This window comes from Tachypleus tridentatus, chromosome 5 (assembly GCF_004210375.1).
Source record: "Tachypleus tridentatus isolate NWPU-2018 chromosome 5, ASM421037v1, whole genome shotgun sequence".
Taxonomy (NCBI): domain Eukaryota; kingdom Metazoa; phylum Arthropoda; class Merostomata; order Xiphosura; family Limulidae; genus Tachypleus; species Tachypleus tridentatus.
Window position 1 is genome coordinate 54138379 of NC_134829.1, and position 20644 is coordinate 54159022.

The following is a 20644-nucleotide window of genomic DNA, read 5'->3' on the forward strand; positions in this document are numbered from 1 at the left end:
AAAACATTCTCCTGCCAGATCCGGTTGAAAACAATCAGAAGGACATCAAGAGAAGCAGGAGATAGATGGTGCAGCATGTCATAATGAATATCATCAGGTCCAACAGACGTACTGGCAGACCGATGAAGGGCCATTTTTAGTTCTACCAGAGTAAAGGGACAATTATAGTCAAAGAAACAGTCAGTTCGAAAGGAAAGAGGTGATCGCTCTGCCCGAGTCTTGATAGCCAGGAAGGTGGAGGAACAAGCAGAAGCGATAGATACCCGACAAAAGCTTTCAGCTAGAGTGTTAGCGATGTTCCGAACATCAGTCACCTCTTGACCATCAAAGAGTAAGATCGAGAGGGGGGACAGAATTGTAGTGCCCATTAACCTTTCGAATCCTGTCCCATATGATCTTGGAACTGGTGGTAGAAGATATGCTGGTTGTGAACTTAATCCAAGATTCCTTCTGGCTTTGACGTCTTACCCACCTAGCATGTGCACGGGCCCGTTGGAAAGCAACCCGGTTTGAAAGTGTGAGATATCTAGGAAAAGTATCCCAGGCCCGCTTTTGAGCCTTCCGTGCTAAGTGGCAAGCAGGATTCCACCACGGACGAGGATATCGTGGTAAACGTGTCGAGGTTTTAGGAATACACTGAGCAGCTGCATGTGTAATACAGTCAGTTACCGCTGCTACACAGTCGTCTATTGATGGCTGATTTACGATGGCAGGATCAAATTCTGCGAGAGCAGTGAAAGTGGACCAGTCTGCCTGATCCAGCTTCCACTGGGGCACGCGGGTAGGGTGGCATTGACCACGGCCAGTCTCTCTCAATTATTGTCAACCCTCCATGAAAAATGGGAGAATAATGAAGGGGAGCAAACTGAGAGATCAATAGCAGTAAAGGACTGACTAGGTGCATGAAAGTAAGTGGAAGAACCAGTATTGAAAAGAGAAAGATTGTGATCAGAGAGCATCCGCTCTACAGATTGGCCCCTCCCATCAATAATAACACTTCCCCAGAGGGGATGATGTCCATTAAAATCCCCTAGGATTAGAAATGGAGATGGCAATTGTTCAACGAGAGCATCAAAATCTGATTGATCATATGTCTTTCCAGGGGACAGGTACAGAGAACAAACAGTGATGGTATGACCCAAGGAAACACGGATGGCTACAGCCTCCAAGGATGTGTTGAGTGACAAAGACAGGGTGGGCACGTGTTGATCAACCAACAGTGCCACCCCTCCATGTACTCGACCATCATACAACCTGTCATTTCTGTACAGAGAAAACTGCCGAATGGAGACAGTATCAGCAGTTTTGAGAAATGTTTCTTGTAAATAAAGACAAACAGAATGGTAGGAAGCTATCAGCGTTTTGATATCATCCAGATTAGAACGTAAACCTCGACAGTTCCATTGTATCAAGGTGGCCATTTTTAAGAACGGGTAGGTGAAGTGGCTGGAGAACCCTTCGGTTTACGACCACGTCTTTTTTCTTTACTGTTTTTAGTCGGAGGAGGTCTATCAACCTCCATGGATCTTGCTCTGGGTCGGGTGGGCAGGTTTTTGTTATTGGAAGGGGAATCCAGTGACTAAGGACGCGAACGAATAATTGTTTTGTCTCTTGTGGTGGGAGAAAAAGATGTATCAAAAGAAATGCCTGTATTTGAAACTGAAGGACGTGGATCTTGAGGTTTGTTGGAAGGTATGGGAGGAACAGAGATGGGTGTGGAAGTCGATTCATCAACCTTTTTAACCACGGAGATCAAAAGGCTTTTCATTTGTTTTGAAAACGATTCTCTTGGAGGCACAGAGAGATCTGTCTGCACTCCCACTGTAGTTGTGGAATGAAGTGCAGCAGCATATGTCCGAGATGGAGTTGTGGACAGCAATTTCCGAGCCTCAGGATAACTAATGTTATGTGTCGTTTTCAAACGCTGCACCTCTTTATCCTCCAACCATTTTGGGCAAGAATGAAAGTAAGAGGGGTGAGAACCATTGCAGTTTACGCAATGTGGGTTCATGGCACAGTCATAGGCATTGTGGTCCTTGCCTCCACAACGAGCACATGTCAGGGAACCACGACAAGATGTCTTTGAGTGGCTGAATCTCTTGACATTGGAAACATCGAAGAGGGTTTGGTATGTATGGCCGAACCTTGCAAATGAGATAACCTGCCTTGATGGTGGCAGGTGCACGTGGTGAAGTAAATGTTAAAACGAGGGTATTTGTTGGCAGTGTAACTCAATCTTTGCGAGTGGAGATGCGCCTCACTGCAGAAACTCCTTGAGTGGAGAGACCAGCGAGAATCTCTGACTCGGGAACGTTCTTCAAATCCCTTTCAACAATAACTCCTCGTGAAGAATTCAAGGTAGCATGGGGTGTAACCTCAATAGGTATATCCCCAATTGCCTTTGAATTCAAGAGAAGTTCATTGTGTTGGGATGTGGATGTTTCAACCAATATGTCACCAGATCGAAGTTTCTTTACTGACTTTGGAGAGCCAGCAAGTCCCTCTAGTCCCTTCTGAATGAAAAAGGGAGACATTTGCCCTAAAGGTTTTTCCGAAAGAGAATGTAATATAAGAAAATGAGGTACGTGTGTTACTGATGTTAAAGATTGCTGTCCTGGGTATTCAAGACGTGGTCGCTTTACCCATTGACTGATTTTTTACAATTTTATTTACATTTTTAGAGGATCCATAGGAAAAAGAAAAAATTTCGGTACCCACTGACCCCACCCACCATGGAGCCCTACAAGGGGACGCACTATAAAGTCACGCAAGGACAATGCAGCAACACCAGGGTTTTGTGAACACTATACCCAAACACCAGCATCAGGCACAATGTCCACAACACCCGTTGAGAACTTCCAACACTGGTACTTGGTTGACTCTAGCCCAAGTGGACCAGCCGATTGACCCAAGGGGGGCCACCCAAAGGCCGCCCGTCTACAGGAATTCGAGGCCAAAGTGGTGTGTTAGGGTTGGACCCCTCAACCACCAGGATCCTCTCCTCCCCTTCAAGGGTCGCCACGCACGGCAAACACGTGGGTGGATGTTTAGATCCCAGAGAAGGTAACCAGATAGAACAGAACCTTCCCTGGGAGGTCCCCTCACCACGTACAGGAATCCACACCGAGGGGTCAGTACAAGTATATTTTTCATATTTCATATGTCAGTATCTTGAAAATTTCTAACAAATTAGTGCCATGAGTACTTCGTTAAAACCATTTGCTAACTCTTATCCTGTTATAGATCAATAATTACCACCGTTTGTAATATGTATCATAAATCAATAACAACAACTAAAATCTTTTTAAATTCATTATTAGATATTCAATACGTGTGTGTATTAAAACGTAATTTCAGTGTTATTGTTTATAATATACACCAGTGTAAGAATATGAGTAAATGATAATAAAGAAGGTAATTGGTTCTTTTTTCTTTTCCTATGAATTCAGTCCTTCCAAACATACAAATAACCTAAAGAATGATTTCCTTACAAGACAAGGGTTTGGTTTATATTCATAAACTATTTCAAAGTGAGGAAATTATTATTATGGTCTAAGTTTTGTTTCAATTCAGGTGACAAATAGAATATTCTTAAATGTTATTTATTTTCATTAAAACCAGTAAAAGTCAAACATCAATAATCAAGTTTATATATATTTATTCTTCCCTTTAATAGAATACAGATCTTTCCAAATGTGTTCCAGTAATAAATAACCTTAGTTTTTTTATTTTCCATTCTTATCAAACAAGAAAACTGCAGTTCAAAATGACAAGTAAAAACAATGTTTGTAATTTTCTTATTTTTGTTTTTATCCACTAAACATCTAGTTTTAGGAAGAAACATAAAGAATACTTTTCTTCATATCAAAGCAATTTTTATGTTATGTATTGTTTAGTCTAAACAATACACACGTAAAAATAATAAAAGTTTACATACTGATTGTAATTAAACAACACTATTTTCTTAACTACCTGTTTACTCTGCTCTTGAAACTGATTAATAACAACAATTAGGTAGAGTTAGAACTCGATGTAACAGGTTAGTTTGTAAAACTAACACAGACCTGCAGCATGTTACAAATACTTCACATAATAGCTTACTACAATGTAGTATTGTTCGTAAACCTTTCAGGTATATTCTGACTTAGTTCTCACTACATTATTGTCAGAATAACTGAGTGCAGAACCACCGTCACTGGAACATGGTTCCCTGCATAAATACTCAGTAACAAGTCCTAACCCTGACAAAATGGCAGCTGAGAGGGTTTACACATCTGTGTGCAAACAGTGGCTTGTTGACTGAAGTTCTTCACTGGACTAATTTAAGGACAATAACTCCATTGTTATTACATTTAATAATCTTTCAATTTATCAGTGAATTAAATTTGTGAACAATAAGAGTTTCAGTTCAGTTTTTTTCTTTTAGAAAATTAACATTTAAGCAATAATATACAGTTTACTTACATATGCCTAATTAAAATACAAGTTTCCCTCTTTAATAACTTCCAACTTTTGACACTAAAATTTTGTTACTTACTCACATATTAAACACATACATTAAACACATGCATTATTAGTGTTCAAGTTGAAGTTATGCCTCCTAGTTTCTAATATTTAAAAAAATCTCTTAGCTTAAACACAAATAACTGAATAGTCAGAGTACAATACTTTCTATTTGAATTAATCAATCAGATAAGATAGCAACTCAAAAGGTGAGAAATATCTGTTGTAATTTAGATTTACAACAGTTTCTCAGAACACCAGCAACATTGTAAAATGTAGAAGCTTGTCAACAAATTTTAATGAAAATATAAATACGTTCTGTCAGAAGATTGAGTGTGGTGAAAAGTAAAACAGTATTTTAAATAATAAACAAGACTCAACAATCACACAATTTTGTTATTTGTTCTTTTTAACACCACAATTATAAAAAAATCATTTTTCTAAAACTGCAACATATAGTCTGTTTATCAAATTATAACACAGATGTTATAACACAGATGTAACATTCTTGTATAACATGTTTTACATCACAAACTTCATTATGTCAATAAAGAAACAGACATGGTATACACATACCACCCAAAGGATACATTGATTGACTTAGTCTTTGAAGCTACAGATAAGAGGAAATAAAATAATGACCAAAGTTAATTATAATATATATATAACCTTAATGCTATATTCAATTCAATATGACCAGAAGTACAACTATTTTAATGGTTGAAGTTACATTTTATGTACAACTTGATGCATAAACCAAAACTTACCAGATTCTGGAATAAAGCATATATAGCTTGAAACAGAATAAATCAATAACTTCTCACCCAGTAAGTGATTTTCAACTTGCTACTCAAACCTCTACAATATTTCACACATAGCTGAATATTTTTTAGTATTTTCTAACAAACTGAAAGCTTTTCCAGAATTCACACCTTTCACTCCCAACATCACACTTTTTTGAACCTATGCCCAGTGAAAATTCTGCAAAACTTCAAACCCCACTCCAATCCTCAAGTTTTAACACACAGACTACAAGTTAATGAGACTAAATGTTAACTTTACATAATTATACTATGTAGCCAAAAGAACTCACTTCTTAACAGTGTTTTACCAGTTCAGGATGGACTCTACCAATCTTAAATAGCAAACATGTTTCACTGAGCTTTCTCCTCAGGCATCTGTATCAACAGAACTTGCAAAATCATGAAGAAAACACTTTCAAAGAGCAGAAAGACCAGATCTCAAATTGAACATGCGTGGCTACAGTTACGTGTCGCATGCATACTTGGGTGGTAGTGAAAGTTCTACTCCCTCATAGCCCAGAAACTAGTATGAATTTGGTGGGCAGTCCAGTGACCAGATGTTGCAAGAAGGTAAAATTTCTATTTAGAGTTTAAAAAACAAATACTGGAAAGCTTTGGTTGTGAATCAACCCACTAAACGTATCTCTAGCTCATAAACTGTGTGTTAAAACCAACAAAATGAAAAACAAAATTTTGTATGGATACTTCAGGTGACTAAACTACATAAATAACATTTTCATGTAATCTCTTACATGTTGTGAACTGTAGCATGTCCAAATGTTCATCTGTCTCTTGTTTACAACAGCTGTACACATGGGAAAACTTGACATTCACTTTGAAATAATGGACATGAATAATACTGATATCAAGTTTTATTCTGCATGCAAGATATTCTACAGTTAAGGAATAAAAAATGTATATTTACTATATTTTATTGTTGAGTAGGTCTTAGCATGAGCAAAATACTCAACAATTATTTTTCACAGTGGGCAGTATAAGTAACTCAGAACTCTGAGTGAAACCAATAGTTCAACACAATATTGTTACAGTCTATGAAATAATTTAAATTGATAGATTAAACTTTTCCCATCACTAGGGACAGGTAACTTTGACAGACTAACTTAAACTTTCACTGTCATTAGGGTTTGGTTTGTTTTGAATTTCACACAAAGCTACTCGAGGACTATCTGCACTGGCCATCCCTAATTTAGTAGTGTAAGATTAGAGGAAAGGCAGCTTGTCATCACCACTCACTGCAAACTCTTGGGCTACTCTTTTACCAACAAACAACGGATTGACCATCAGACTATAATACCCCCATTGTTGAAAGGGCAAGCATGTATGGTGTGATGAGGATTCGAACCCGTGACCCTCAGATTACAAGTTGAGTGTCTTAACACTCCTATTTAATGAAATGAAATCAAATGAAACGGAAATTTCATTTAAATACAAATTTATTAGCCTAATATTAATAACCTTTCAAGTTGCTCTGGGGCCTATTAGGCCCCACTTTTCGTAGGAGTGTTAACCACCTGGCCACACTGGGCCCTGTTACTAGGGGCAGGTACTTTTGTCAGACTAACTTAAAACCTTTACTGTCAGTATGGACAGGCACTTTTGTAAGACAAACTTACACTTTTACTGTTACTGATAGACTAACTTAAACTTTTACTGTCAGTAGGGACAGGTACTTTTGATTGTACTTATATAAAAGCTCCATTTTCAGACAAGTGATATCACTCATTCAGATTCAATAAACTAGTAAAAAATGTGAAATAACAATAGTATATTACATGTAAATTAAGTTGCTTGCATTCAGCTCGTCAACTTTAATTTAGCTAGTTGTAGTAACTCGGTAGTCAAAGAATATAAGAAAATGACTAGCATTAAGGGCATGGGGTCCTACTCTTGCCTAGTCAGCTCTCAATGCTGTTGCCTAGTCAGATCTCTCTACTGTTGCCTAGACACTTTTCACTACTGCTGCCTAGATGCCTCTCACTATTGTTCCCTAGATAGTCTTTACTATCGTTGCCTAAATAATCCCCACTATTATTGCCTAGATACTTCTCACTATTGCCTAGACAGTCCTCTCTATTATTGCCTAGATGCTTCTCACTATCATTGGCTATATGCTTCTTACTATTGTTGCCTAGTCAGATCTCTCTACTGTTGTCTAGACAATTTTTACTACCACTGCCTAGAGGCCTCTCACTATTGTTGCCTAGACAGTCCTCACTATTGTTCCCTAGATAGTCTTTACTATTGTTACCTAAATAATCCCCACTATTATTGCCTAGATACTTCTCACTATTGCCTAGATCGTCCTCACTGTCGTTGCCTAGATGCTTCTTACTATTGTTGCCTAGATGCTTCTCACTATTATTGCCTAGATACTTCTCACTATTGCCTAGATGCTTCTTGCTATTGTTGCCTAAATAATCCCCACTGTTATTGCCTAGATCGTCCTCACTGTCATTGCCTAGATGCTTCTTGCTATTGTTGCCTAAATAATCCCACTATTATTGCCTAGATAGTGCTCACTATCATTGTCTAGATGCTTCTTACTATTGTTGTCTAGATGCTTTACACTACTGTTCCCTACATAGTCTTTGCTATTGTTGTCTAGATATTCCTCACTATTGTTGTCTAGACAGTCCTCACTATTGTTGCCTAAATAATCCCCACTATTATTGGCTAGATACTTCTCACTATTGTTGCTTAGATAAAAATATCACCTGAAAAAAGGATGAAACATTTTTTTTATCAGCTTAATACTGAAAATATACATTGTGAAAACAAACTACAAATTTTATTTAACTACCATAAAACTGTATATATTTAACCTATAAAACATACTTACATTATTTGTTACTGTATATATTTAACCTATAAAACATACTTACATTATTTGTTACTGTATATATTTAACCTATAAAACATACATTATTTGTTACTGTATATATTTAACCTATAAAACACGCTTACATTATTTGTTACTGTATATATTTAGCATATAAAACATGCTTACATTATTTGTAACTGTATATATTTAGCACATAAAACACGCTTACATTATTTGTTACTGTATATATTTAGCACATAAAACACGCTTACATTATTTGTTACTGTATATATTTAGCATATAAAACACACATTATTTGTTACTGTATATATTTAACCTATGAAACATACTTACATTATTTGTTAATTTATCCAAATTCTCTTTTGCCATTCTTCTTCCTTCATCAGATTTTGGTCTAAATATTTGATAAAAAAACACTTAATGAAAAACTTTTATTTTAATCAAACTGTAATAAAGTGAACCGGTTCTCAACAGTAATCATTTCTACTACATCAAGTTGTCAAAAGTGACTTCACGGTACCAAAATAAAAGATAGGAAGCTAATATAAATATTTACGTTTTTAGATGAAAATAAAAAGAAAAGTTAACACAAAACATTGTTTTAAAAAAACAATACAAACTAACAAGTACATTTACTCTTTTTACATGTACTCAATGTTTATTACTTGAACAAACTTCACCTATTAATAAAACTAAGTAATATTTATTAACAGTAAAAACCTACTGAACTGAATAAAGAAGTTAAGAACACAGTAACAGTAACTTTTACAGTAGGCAAATTCTGATTTCAGTAATTACAACGTTTAGACCACTAATATAAAGTCATAATGAGTTGATACTGTACGTTGATATATTATAATTATTAAAATCAAAACTTGCCTAATATAAAAGTTGCTGTTATTTTATTTTTAATTTAAATATTATTCACTGCACATTACTCATTGATTGAAATATTACATATTTACCTAATTATTGTTTCTTCTTACTTTAATAAACATTATTTATTATCAAAACAAAATAAATAACACATATTTTATAAGTATAAATATGTTTATTCATTACAAGCAACAGCATTACTTACTAACAAAGCTAAGTATTAGATATTTCACATAAAACTATGTTTATTCTTTACAAGCAACAGCATTACTTACTAACAAAGCTAAGTATTAGATATTTCACATAAAACTATGTTTATTCTTTACAAGCAACAGCATTACTTACTAACAAAGTTAAGTAAGTATTAGATATTTCACATAAAACTATGTTTATTCTTTACAAGCAACAGCATTACTTACTAACAAAGCTAAGTAAGTATTAGATATTTCACATAAAACTATGTTTATTCTTTACAAGCAACAGCATTACTTACTAACAAAGTTAAGTAAGTATTAGATATTTCACATAAAACTATGTTTATTCTTTACAAGCAACAGCATTACTTACTAACAATTAGTTAAGTACAAGCAACAGCATTAAGTTAAGTAAGTATTAGATATTTCATATAAAACTATGTTTATTAGATATTTCACATAAAACTATGTTTATTCTTTACAAGCAACAGCATTACTTACTAACAAAGCTAAGTAAGTATTAGATATTTCACATAAAACTATGTTTATTCTTTACAAGCAACAGCATTACTTACTAACAAAGCTAAGTAAGTATTAGATATTTCATATAAAACTATGTTTATTCTTTACAAGCAACAGCATTACTTACTAACAAAGTTAAGTAAGTATTAGATATTTCACATAAAACTATGTTTATTCTTTACAAGCAACAGCATTACTTACTAACAAAGCTAAGTAAGTATTAGATATTTCACATAAAACTATGTTTATTCTTTACTCGAATAAGCATTATTTATTGTATCAACAAAATTGAGTAAATAACAAATTTCACATAGCTATCCTATGTTTTTTATTGCTTTAACTACAACTTTTCACTAAGAAAACTACAGAAGACATTTTTATTTTATGAATAACGACATTTCAAACAAATGTGTTGTTTGTTACTACTATGGACATGGATCCCCATAACTTTAATTTGTAATATCGTATCAAAATATAAATGCAGGAACATTTTTGTTCAAGCATTGGAATAAGTTAGCTCACTGGATAGAAGTGTGGCTGGATGGAAGAAAATAGATGGCTTTTACAAATGGAGTTTAGTCAAACTGGATTAATGTCACAAGTGGTTCAGTCTTAGGACCTTTGTACCATTTAATTTACATCAGTGACATAGATGGAGGAATGGTCAATAAGTAACTTAACTTTGTTGATGACTTCCAGGTCTTGGATGTTACTAGCTTTGAAGAGGTTCTTGCTTATTTACTAAAGGGTTTAGATCATTTAGTAAATTGGACAAATAACTGGTAGATGGGTTTTAATTATAACAAATGGAAGATATTGCATATGGGTTATTATAATTTGAATTATGAGTATAACAAGCTGAAGTATTCATCCTTTACCTGGATTATAAAAATATGTGGATTTATGCTACACTGAATAACACAATGTATTTATAACATATCATTGCACTTGTCATTATTACCTCACCAAATGTTTAGTAAAGGCTTAAAGAACTCACTATAAACACACACATAAAACATGGTATAAATTATGTAATGGTCAGAGTGACTTTCTAGGAATGAATGCTTTGTGTTAGCTACTTTCAACAACCAGCTCCTACTGTCCTCCTGTTTCACATGATTAATTAATTGACAGTCACTGGCCACAGAAGTGCATTACTGGTTGAAGTTGAAAGGCCACTGGTCAAAGTTGGAAGTGGGTATAACTCAAGAAACAGTTCTTTGTATCACCTTGTGATGGTTGTTGGAATAAAGATTTCACCCTAGTTTATGTAGTATTCCAAGAGTGGTGGCCGTTTCTCCATAATGAGTGCTAGTACACTCTGAGACATAAGATTTATGTATACCTCCCACAGACACACACTGTGTATATGTTGTTTTATAGAAAATGTAATTATGTTTCTTTATTTCTGGTCTCAGAATGTAGTACCATCTATGAAAGTAGTTGATGTTAACTTACATCAAACATACTAAATGCTCAATAACAGCAGTAATGGGTGAAGAGAGTTTTGAACCACCATTTGTGTTCACTATCAACCCTCAAAGTTTGGTTGTGATTGGCTAAGTGACCTACTAGTAGTTAAAAGACACATTGATCATTTGTGCTTTATAGATGAAGATTTGGGAATAGTTTTAAGATTGTTATGAAAGAAAGGGATCTTGGTCTAATGGTGGATTCAGTATCCAACCACGAAGTGTACTGTTATTATTGGCAGGAAAGATAGAAGTTCAGGTTGTATCTACAGAAATATTTAATATAAGTCCAAAGAACTCATAATTTAATTGAACAGATTACTGGTTAGGTCACTTCTGAAGTACTGAGTTCAGTCTTGGGTTCCTCACCTTAAGATGGACATTAAATTGCTAGAAAGAATTCAGAGGAAGATTACTAAAGTGGCATCTGGAATGGCAGAATTATCATACAAGAAGAGGTTAAGATATCTGAAGAGTCAGAGGGGATCTCATTGAGGTGTTCAAGATGTAAAGGGCATTGATAATGTTGACGCACCATCTTTTTTTCATACTGAATGATAAGACAGGAGGTCAAGGAGACAAATATTTTGGCAGGGTAAGAGTCATCTTCAGATAAGACAGTTTCAATTTTGAAACAGGGTAGTCAGCCTTTGGATGTTCTGGAGAAAATAAATTTAACCGAGTTTCAGAAAAAGCTAGACGACTACATAAAGGATAAGGGCTGGCATTGAAGTGTTTTTGTTTTGCTTAACAGTTTTAGTTTAATTTAGAGAATGGGAAAGAAGGATCAATAGGAACCTTGTTGTCCCTCAACATTACACTTAGTTAATAAATACTTGTGATATTATGCAAACATCTTCCTACCCTTGCATTTCCTGTTGAGCATTTAGGTCAAAATGTAATCTTGCCAATCTTTCTTGTTGTTCTCTTACATTTTCCATCTTTTCAAAAGTGCAGTCTTTTCCTATTAATGATATACTAAGTAAAGGTATTTAAACAACAACAATACTGCAACTACAAAATTTTACAAATATTCCTTAATATTTTCACAAGCTGTTTACTGTTCACAAACTAAACTGTTAATACAAACCTATGTATAGGTTTATTTTAAAAGAACATGAATAGTTTAATAAAGATGATCCAATGTATGATACACTGCATTATGAAATACAAAAGGCCTAACATATGTTATAGAAACATATGCTCATTTGTGCACTATCTCATTCCAATAGCTCTTAGACATGAATGTTTCTTATAAACCTTATATATCATGAAACCAAAACAACAATTTTAAAAAGTTACCTTATTTAATGTTGTCTCTCTCTTTAATACTGTTGTGACAATATTCTTTCACTAGGAGATTCTTTTAAATTACCTGATGAAAATAGTTATAAAGTCCAGCCCACATACCTGATATTAATTTATTTATTCTTTGACATTTCTAACAGCCTGTCTTCACTTGGGTATTGCTGATTTGTTTTAGGCCTAAACTACCCATGCTGTTAAATACACTACATTAAAATTCAAACATCCCAATTGAAAGCAGCCTCTGGTTGAAACAAAAATGCACTCTGAATAATTCCCTCGACTGTCTTCTTAATTATTTAACTTTTTGATGCTTTGCTGTCCTCATACATATAGTCTACCCTTGAATGTACTCACTCTGTTATACTGATTATCACATATCAGATGATATTAGGTCAGCTACACCCACTGAACACCACCACCCCAGCAACTTGGAACTTGTAAGAAGTAAGGTCTCAGAAGAGTCAGGAGGAACATTATTGCCTGAAATAGTGTACTGGGTGACCACAAAACCTCATTTTGAAAAGTAGACTACACCAATTTATTCAATCAAGGCAGGCAGGGATGGCCAGCTATCCCCTTATGCTTTACCTATAAAGTCCAGGGTATGGTCTGGAATGGGTTAATTTATGAAGTAAATATCACAAGGTTCTTCACCTACAAGTGATTTTGTGAAATACACCATTTAAACAGTGAAACCACTGAGAAGCCATGAAAGATAAAATGTAAGTCTATACAGTGCAGAATACCTTGTCAGGCACCACTTGCCTCAGAGCAGGATCCCCGTGATAAAAAGTAAATAAAGACCCCTTAAAAAACGAAAATGTGAATAAAACCTTACCAGGGTGATTTTCACCCAGATCTGAATCAGAACCATAGGTGGTAGACAAAGACCTCAACAAAGAAGAAACCATAATATGATGAAGATGGTGGAAAATGAACATACTGGAAATGGTCCATATGCCAGATTGCAGATGAAGACAAGAAACAAGGGAAAGAGTGAAATGTCAGATTTCATAGAAGGCCAACTTGAACAAAAACCAGAAAAATGAAGGTAGGAAAGAATAGGTAAATAAACCACAAGGCAAACCCAAGTGATAAGAGTATAAAGTGAAAGATTACATGACAGGAGGAGGAATGCCAGTGGATCAAGAGGTATCAATAAAAGAACAAAGAGCACTAATCAGACACAGAAGCCTATACAGATCTGGTCAAAGGTAAAGATGATAAATAGAAGGAAGGAAATTAGGAAAAAGGAGTAACAGCCAACCTGAGCTGCTGAGGTTTTCAGAAGAAAAGAGTGATCCAGACAAAGGAGAAGACAGGTAGGATGATAAAGCATACATGAAATTTCAATGGCAAACACATTTGACTTTTTATATTCACAGGCTAAAGAAGGAAACATGGAGCACAAGTGGTTCAAACAGAGGTAAATCAAGTGAATGTTGGACCAATATTAATGACCCAATCCAAAAGGGTAAGGTGTCAAAGAAGGAGATACATTTGAAAGGAACAAAGGGGAGGTAAAAAACTTATGTTATCAGAAATGAAAACTATTGGATGAAAGCCGTCCGATGTCTGGAAAGTAAGACCCAAGACTGAAGAGCCAGGTGAGAAATTTGTGTCACAAAAGCCATGCTAAGCTTGTCATCAAGAAATTTCCTGGTAGCAGACCAACTTGCACATGTAAGCTAACAAGGAAGTGACTCGATGCATTAAACCAAATCATCTCACCAAGGACCAGACAAAGGCCAGGTATGAAGAAGCAAAATGTGATTGTTGGGGTGTAGTACACAGATTGAGCTGGCCAATAGGGATCAATCAGGTAGACTAGATGAGGAGTGAAGTGGACAAAAGAAATCATCCAGTTAAGTAATAGGATGAATGAGTACACATTAAAATACTTGTGTGACCAATCCAAGCTGAAGACATCGACTGCCAAAGCCAATGGATGAGGTACAGGTTACCAAAATAGAGGCAATTTGGTGTTGATGCCCATAGCAAAGGAATCCCCATTGAAAAGCCCCACCAATACTAAGGATCTCTAAAAATAATGGGATCTAATGTCCACTTAATGGAATATATCTGGCTGGAGAGCAAAAGACAACTGATGACCATAAAAATCTTATTTTTAAAAGCAGGCCAAATCTGGTTCCTTCAGCCAGTACTGAAAGGATAACCAGCTTTCCAATACTGTTTTACTTTTATTAATCAATGAGTAGGGAGACCCGGCATGGCCAAGTGGTTAAGGCACTCAACTCATAATCCAAGGGTTGTGGGTTTGAACCCCCGCCACACCAAACATGCTCTCCCTTTCAGCCTTGGGGGTGTTATAATGAACACCCCACTAATCCCACTAATCATTGGTAAAAAAGTAGACCAAGAGTTGGCAGTAAGTAATGATGCCTTCCTTCTAGTCTTACACTGCTAAATTAGAAATGGCTAGTCCAGATAACCCTCGTGCCTTCCTTCTAGTCTTACACTGCTAAATTAGAAATGGCTGGTCCAGATAACCCTCGAATAGCTTTGCACAAAATTAAAAAAAACAATAGATATGGTCTGGAGGTAGGCATGTTTAGTTTAGTAAATTATGTGCCCTGAAGATACCTCTAACAGTCTTGTGGAACATCCCATCTCTTCTGTAAGCAATATTACAAACCTGAAAGGCCTTGCATAGTGTAGATTTAGATTAAGTATGTCCCAGTAGGCAACATTAGCCACTTCGTGGGATCCTGTGAAGAAGACAAAGAGGACTCTTTAAAAGTAAGAGAAAAGGTTTCACAATCAAAGCCTATGAGTAGTATGTAGAATGCCAACAGGAGACAGCCAATGAAGGATTAGAGCCAGGTAGTGAAGATAACTCTAACAAAAGTATGCAGTGTTGTCCAAATGCCAGCCTTTACAATATCTTCCAATGAATGATAAAAGTGAACAGTCAGAAAGAGTGTTAGGTGTATAGTTTGCAAGAGGTTATCTAGAAAGGTTGACAAAAAACCTTATAAAAAAAAGTGTGAGATACAGACTGGATGATGAAGCAATCTCAAAGAGTATGGGAGAAAGCTCAAAGGCAGAGAACAAGTTCCAAAGAATACAGAGACAAGAGGGTCATTCCATGTCAAATCATCAAGGGGACTGCAGGTGACCCATACAGAATGCCTTAAAAAAATTCACATGTGCTCATCTACCCATATAATGAAAAATTGCCAAAGATTAGATCAATATCTCTAATAGTTTCTGATTTACAACCCTGTAAAATGTAATTAGTTTTTTTGTATTTTTAGTTAATTCATTTTTGGGCAACTTTGGCTGCTTAAAGCTGCAAGAGTAATGGTGGTAGAAGGCTGAAATTTGCTACACTGACTGAATTAATCTCACACAATTTGAAAATGGTCTCAAACCAAGTTCATCTCTCTTAAGAATTGCATAGTGAGGCTGTAAAATCACCTGAAAACCCAAAATCGTAAAAAACATTGGTTTATGTAATAAGCCATAGCTCTAAGACTTAATATGATACAAAGCTGCATTTCGTTTTATAATTTCTTATAACATATCAGTTGATAAATCAGCAATTGTTTTTATTAAAAGTCTATTAGGTCTCTTTTAAAAAAAAATTAGTTGCATGCAACTTTATATGATTCAGCTAAAAATAGCTCTACTTCAGGCCACAGTTTGACCATGTCACCAGTTATTCAGCCTTTTCAGATTTGTACCATATATTCTTACATCTCTGAATATGATCTACAATAAAAATCAGGATGGTGTTCAACCTACTTTTTGAGTTATAATATTTTAAAGTATCCTGTGACCATACGTTGTTTACTTAAAAAACAAGCTTCAGTTCAGGTGTGTTACTGTGTGCAAATATATCCATACAATTGTGAAATAATTGATGAATCCTATTGAAATATTCTAATCAGCCTTTGCCATATATTCTTACATCTCTAAACATGATCTTCAAAAAATCAAGGTTGTGAAAAATAATAAATTATCAAATTTTAAGTGTCTCTGCTATGTACCATTGAGCAAAGGACCACATTCAGGACATTCAGTTCTTTCTTGTCAAACAGGAATCAGTCCTGCAGAATTGTGTAAAGTTTGATCTACTTGAGTGCTTTGAAAAATGCAAAACTGTGGCAGGTATTAGGTCACATCATAGCTTTATTCTACTAACACATTCTATATGAGAAAACTATCAGATGTGTACACAGTTGTAACTGTTGGTAGTAGCAGTGAAAGTGATGCTACAGCAGCTCAAATAGAGTCTAATGATAGCAATGACAATTATCAGTCAGAGAAATATGTGGCATGCATATACGATCATGAATGGTATGTGGGAAACATAAAAGATAGATCACATGAACATTCTGATGTGTTGGTGTCATTTATGAAGAAATCAAGAAACGAACTGTTCTTATGGCCTGCAAGGTCATGTAAAGATGAAAGCTGGATTCCTTTCAAACATATTCTTTGTCTGATAAGTGCACCTACCATGCAAGGCAGTAGTGCTCGCCACTATGTTCTAAGTCAAAGTGATCTCAACATAATCAAACTGGAATTTCAGAAATTTAATCAAGCTGTTTGAACAAAGCAATGTTTATTTGATGCTGTTAAGCATGCAGCTACATTTTTTTACAAGAGATCTAATAGACTTTTAATTACAACAATTGCTGATTTATCAACTGACATGTTATAAGAAATTAGAAAACGAAATACAGCTTTGTATCATATTAAGTCTCAGAGCTATGGCTTATTACATAAACCAATGTTTTTTACAATTTTGGGTTTTCAGGTGATTTTACAGCCTCACTATGCAAATCATAAGAGATATAAACTTGGTTTGAGACCATTTTTGAATTCTGTGAGATTAATTCAGTCAGTGTAGCAAATTTCAGCCTTCTACCACCATTACTCTTGCAGCTTTAAGCAGCCAAAGTTGTCCAAAAATGAATTAACTAAAAATACAAAAAAATTAATTACATTTTACATGGCTGTAAATCAGAAACTATTAGAGATATTGATCTAATCTTTGGCAATTATTTATTATATGGGTAGATGAGCACATGTGAATTTTTTCAAGGCATTCTGAGGGGGTTACCTGGAAAATCTTCCAAAATCTGGATGATTTGATATGGAATGACCCAAGAGCAGAAACCGTAAAAAGGAGCACTGTATACCAAATAACATTGATCTGCACATACAGCACAAAGAAGGCAATTATGATCCAAGTAACAATACAGGTGAGAAATGGAAAGAAGAGAAAATAGAACTGGATGCATTGACCACCACATGAACTGCAAAAATCAGTTAATAAAAGTACAATCAGGATAAAGGAGGATACATGAGTGATGGAACAGGATATGGAAAAAATCAATATCACAGACATGAGATTGACAGTGACTGCAAATAAAAAGCAGTAAGAAGTAGGTTTTAAGAGAAAGACAGTACAAAGTGGAAGAGACAGTCTGAAAACATAATGCTGCTTAAGTTCCAATCTGGCAGGATAGAAGGTATGGATGGAAGAAGATGTTGAAAAGAGTGGAAGATCATAGTTGGGATAGGAAAAGAAAAGACTTAGTGATAGAAGACAAATTTAAAAGTTTTGGATAGTGCTGTCCTGTGATCAGAGATGGCCAATGGTCAAAGAGTCATATAAAAAATAAAGCTAAATGGGACAGGATGGGAAAAGGAAATAGTTTAAAAACCAAAAACAAAAACATGCTACTTTCTTTAATAGAATGGAAAGAAAAAGAAGGAAATCTACACATGTAGAATATCTCACAAGGGATCAAACAAATCCCACTCATGAAGTTGAATGGAAGATTTCTGGATGTGGGAGAGAGGAGGAAGTTTGAAGGCATAGGATCTATGGTAGAGGTACAGGAAGAGAGGATCAGAGGAGGTTCATAAGAGGAAACCACAGTTAGGTCATCCAATAAAGAAATATCAGTACTCCCAGTGAGAGAAAGAACTTGAAATCAAAGACAAATAGGAGGGCAAGCATAAAAAAGAGATGGAACCAGTCCTACCAGATCTATAGCAAAGAAAGAGGTGGAACCAGTCCTGATGAATCTACAGCAAAGAAACAGATGGAACCAGTCCTGATGAATCTACAGCAAAGAAAGAGGTGGAACCAGTCCTGATGAATCTACAGCAAAGAAAGAGATGGAATCAGTCTTGATGAAATGAATCAGTCTTGATGAAATGAATCTACAGCTAGAGCTGATGAATTAGAAACTAGAGACAAGAAAAGAAGAAATCTGATATTGAAATGAATGACAAATTCATCTATAAAAGGAGTGCCCAGATAAAAGCACAGCCATTGAAACATTCTAAGACTGAGAGACCATTATATAGACAAACTTTTGTTAAGTCTCAAAAAATGATCACAATCAAATTCATAGCACCTGGAATGACATGCTACAAGTCATACTTGTAAAGAATGACCCCAGAAGAGATATAAAGTGAGGAAGCAGCAAGAGTGAGACCAAGTACTGCCAGCTGTAGCTGTTGATATGAATCATCACAAGATCATCCCAAACGAGCATACAAAAATGCTTCAATGCTTGACATACTACCAGAAATTCTAAAAGGTTGACATGAAGAGCCTATTCATCTTGAGACCATTGACCCAAAATCTCTTGAGAGTCAAGATATATTCTCAACTTGTTAACGACAAATCAAGGACAGATGAGAGGGAGAAACTATCTCCATGGTATTGGGTTTGTCAAGTCATTATGTGAAGTCATTAAGAAGGGAAGGAGGAAGAGATCAATAATGTAAGACAAAGGAACCTCACTTGCAAATTCCAATGCAGATGATGCATGACTGAAAGAGATAAAGACTTCCATGGAAGACCAAGTACCAAAAAAGAAAGAGAGAGAGAGAGAACCTCAGATAAAGTGAAAGTAAGATAAGATAAAACCTTGGAAATTAGATGCTTTCTATCTTTCAAATAAAAGGGAAAAGACTGGGCCCTGCTGAGATGCAAGTTAAAGAAAGCACCAAAATGAGTGAGAGAGTGAGTGGGTATGGGATCTGACTTCTCCAGTTTGACAATCCAACCTAAACATTCTGTCTCCCAAAAGAGAGGTGTGTGGTCATAAGAAGATTATTGGGACGAAGATAAAAATAGCCAGTAATTCATATAATGATGAAATTAGTTCCAAGGCATGAATTTTACTTGCAAAAGCTTTAACTACGTGACAAAAAATGTAAGATGTTGAAGCTAGGCCAAAAGGAAAAGTACAGAATTTGAAAACCTCACCTCAGTTAACAAACTAAAGTTAAGTATGGATACAGAGGTAATGGGAATGTGAAGTTAAGCATCCACAATGTCTTCCAAAGACCTGGAGTAAAAACCTACCTGAAAGTGAGGAAAGACTCCATTATAAAATGATGTAGGTTGATAAACCAGTTAAGATGAGAAAGATCTATACCTAATCCTGTCTTCTTGGGAACTACAAACAGATGGGAATAAAACTCCAAAGAAAAACTGAAAAACCCATTTTGTATTGCCTTTTGCCAACAGCTCCAATGCAACCTCAGACAGATATTGGCAAGAAACAGGATCATTGTAGGAGGAGACATTAAGAACACAGTAAACTCAGAAGGACAAGAAGAAAAATGAAGGACCAGGCCCTCTGATAACACTTTCAGAACCCAACAATTAACTGCAAACAGGGCCAACGTTCTACAAGCTCCTACCAGGATAGCCACTGATGGTTACTGAAGCCTATGGGAAAATGAAGAATAGGAAGGGACAGTACTATGAGAGACGGTGAAGATGAACGAAATCAGGAGGATGAAATACATTACTGGGAACAAGAGAAGTCTAGGAAGAAAGAAAAAGATAATAAAAATGGAAGAATATTAGTATGCAGCCTGTGCAAGTAATTACAACACAGTTGACACCAAAAGTCTGTTGGTGGGGGAAAGGAGCCAAACAAAAGTCTTGTATGTAAGAAGCAGATGAGAAAGCAGGGTGTCTCTGTGTAAGAGATCCCAGCAAAAGAGTAATAATATGTATAGAAATAAGACTGAAGAAAATGAAAGAAAGCAAAGTAGAAACAAAAGAAAAAAATGAGTACCTGACACAACTCCTTCAAG

At 35.5% G+C, this 20644-nt stretch overlaps 1 protein-coding gene across 3 annotated transcripts in view; it reads right to left on the reverse strand.

Moving 5' to 3' along the window:
• Positions 1–3644: 3644 nt before the first annotated feature.
• The window catches only part of LOC143251188 (uncharacterized), a 30373-nt gene continuing 13373 nt past the window's right edge, over positions 3645–20644 (reverse strand). For 2 of the 3 annotated variants that reach the window (XM_076502602.1, XM_076502604.1), the window contains exons 3-6: positions 12098–12197; positions 8503–8563; positions 5094–5116; positions 3645–4312 (exon numbers count right to left, since the gene is read on the reverse strand). In XM_076502602.1, coding sequence (XP_076358717.1) covers positions 4267–4312; positions 5094–5116; positions 8503–8563; positions 12098–12197 — 230 coding nt within the window. In that variant the 3' untranslated portion in view covers positions 3645–4266. Of the gene's footprint in view, positions 4318–5093; positions 5117–8502; positions 8564–12097; positions 12198–20644 lie in introns of all 3 variants that reach the window. The other variant, XM_076502603.1, reaches the window with a different exon arrangement.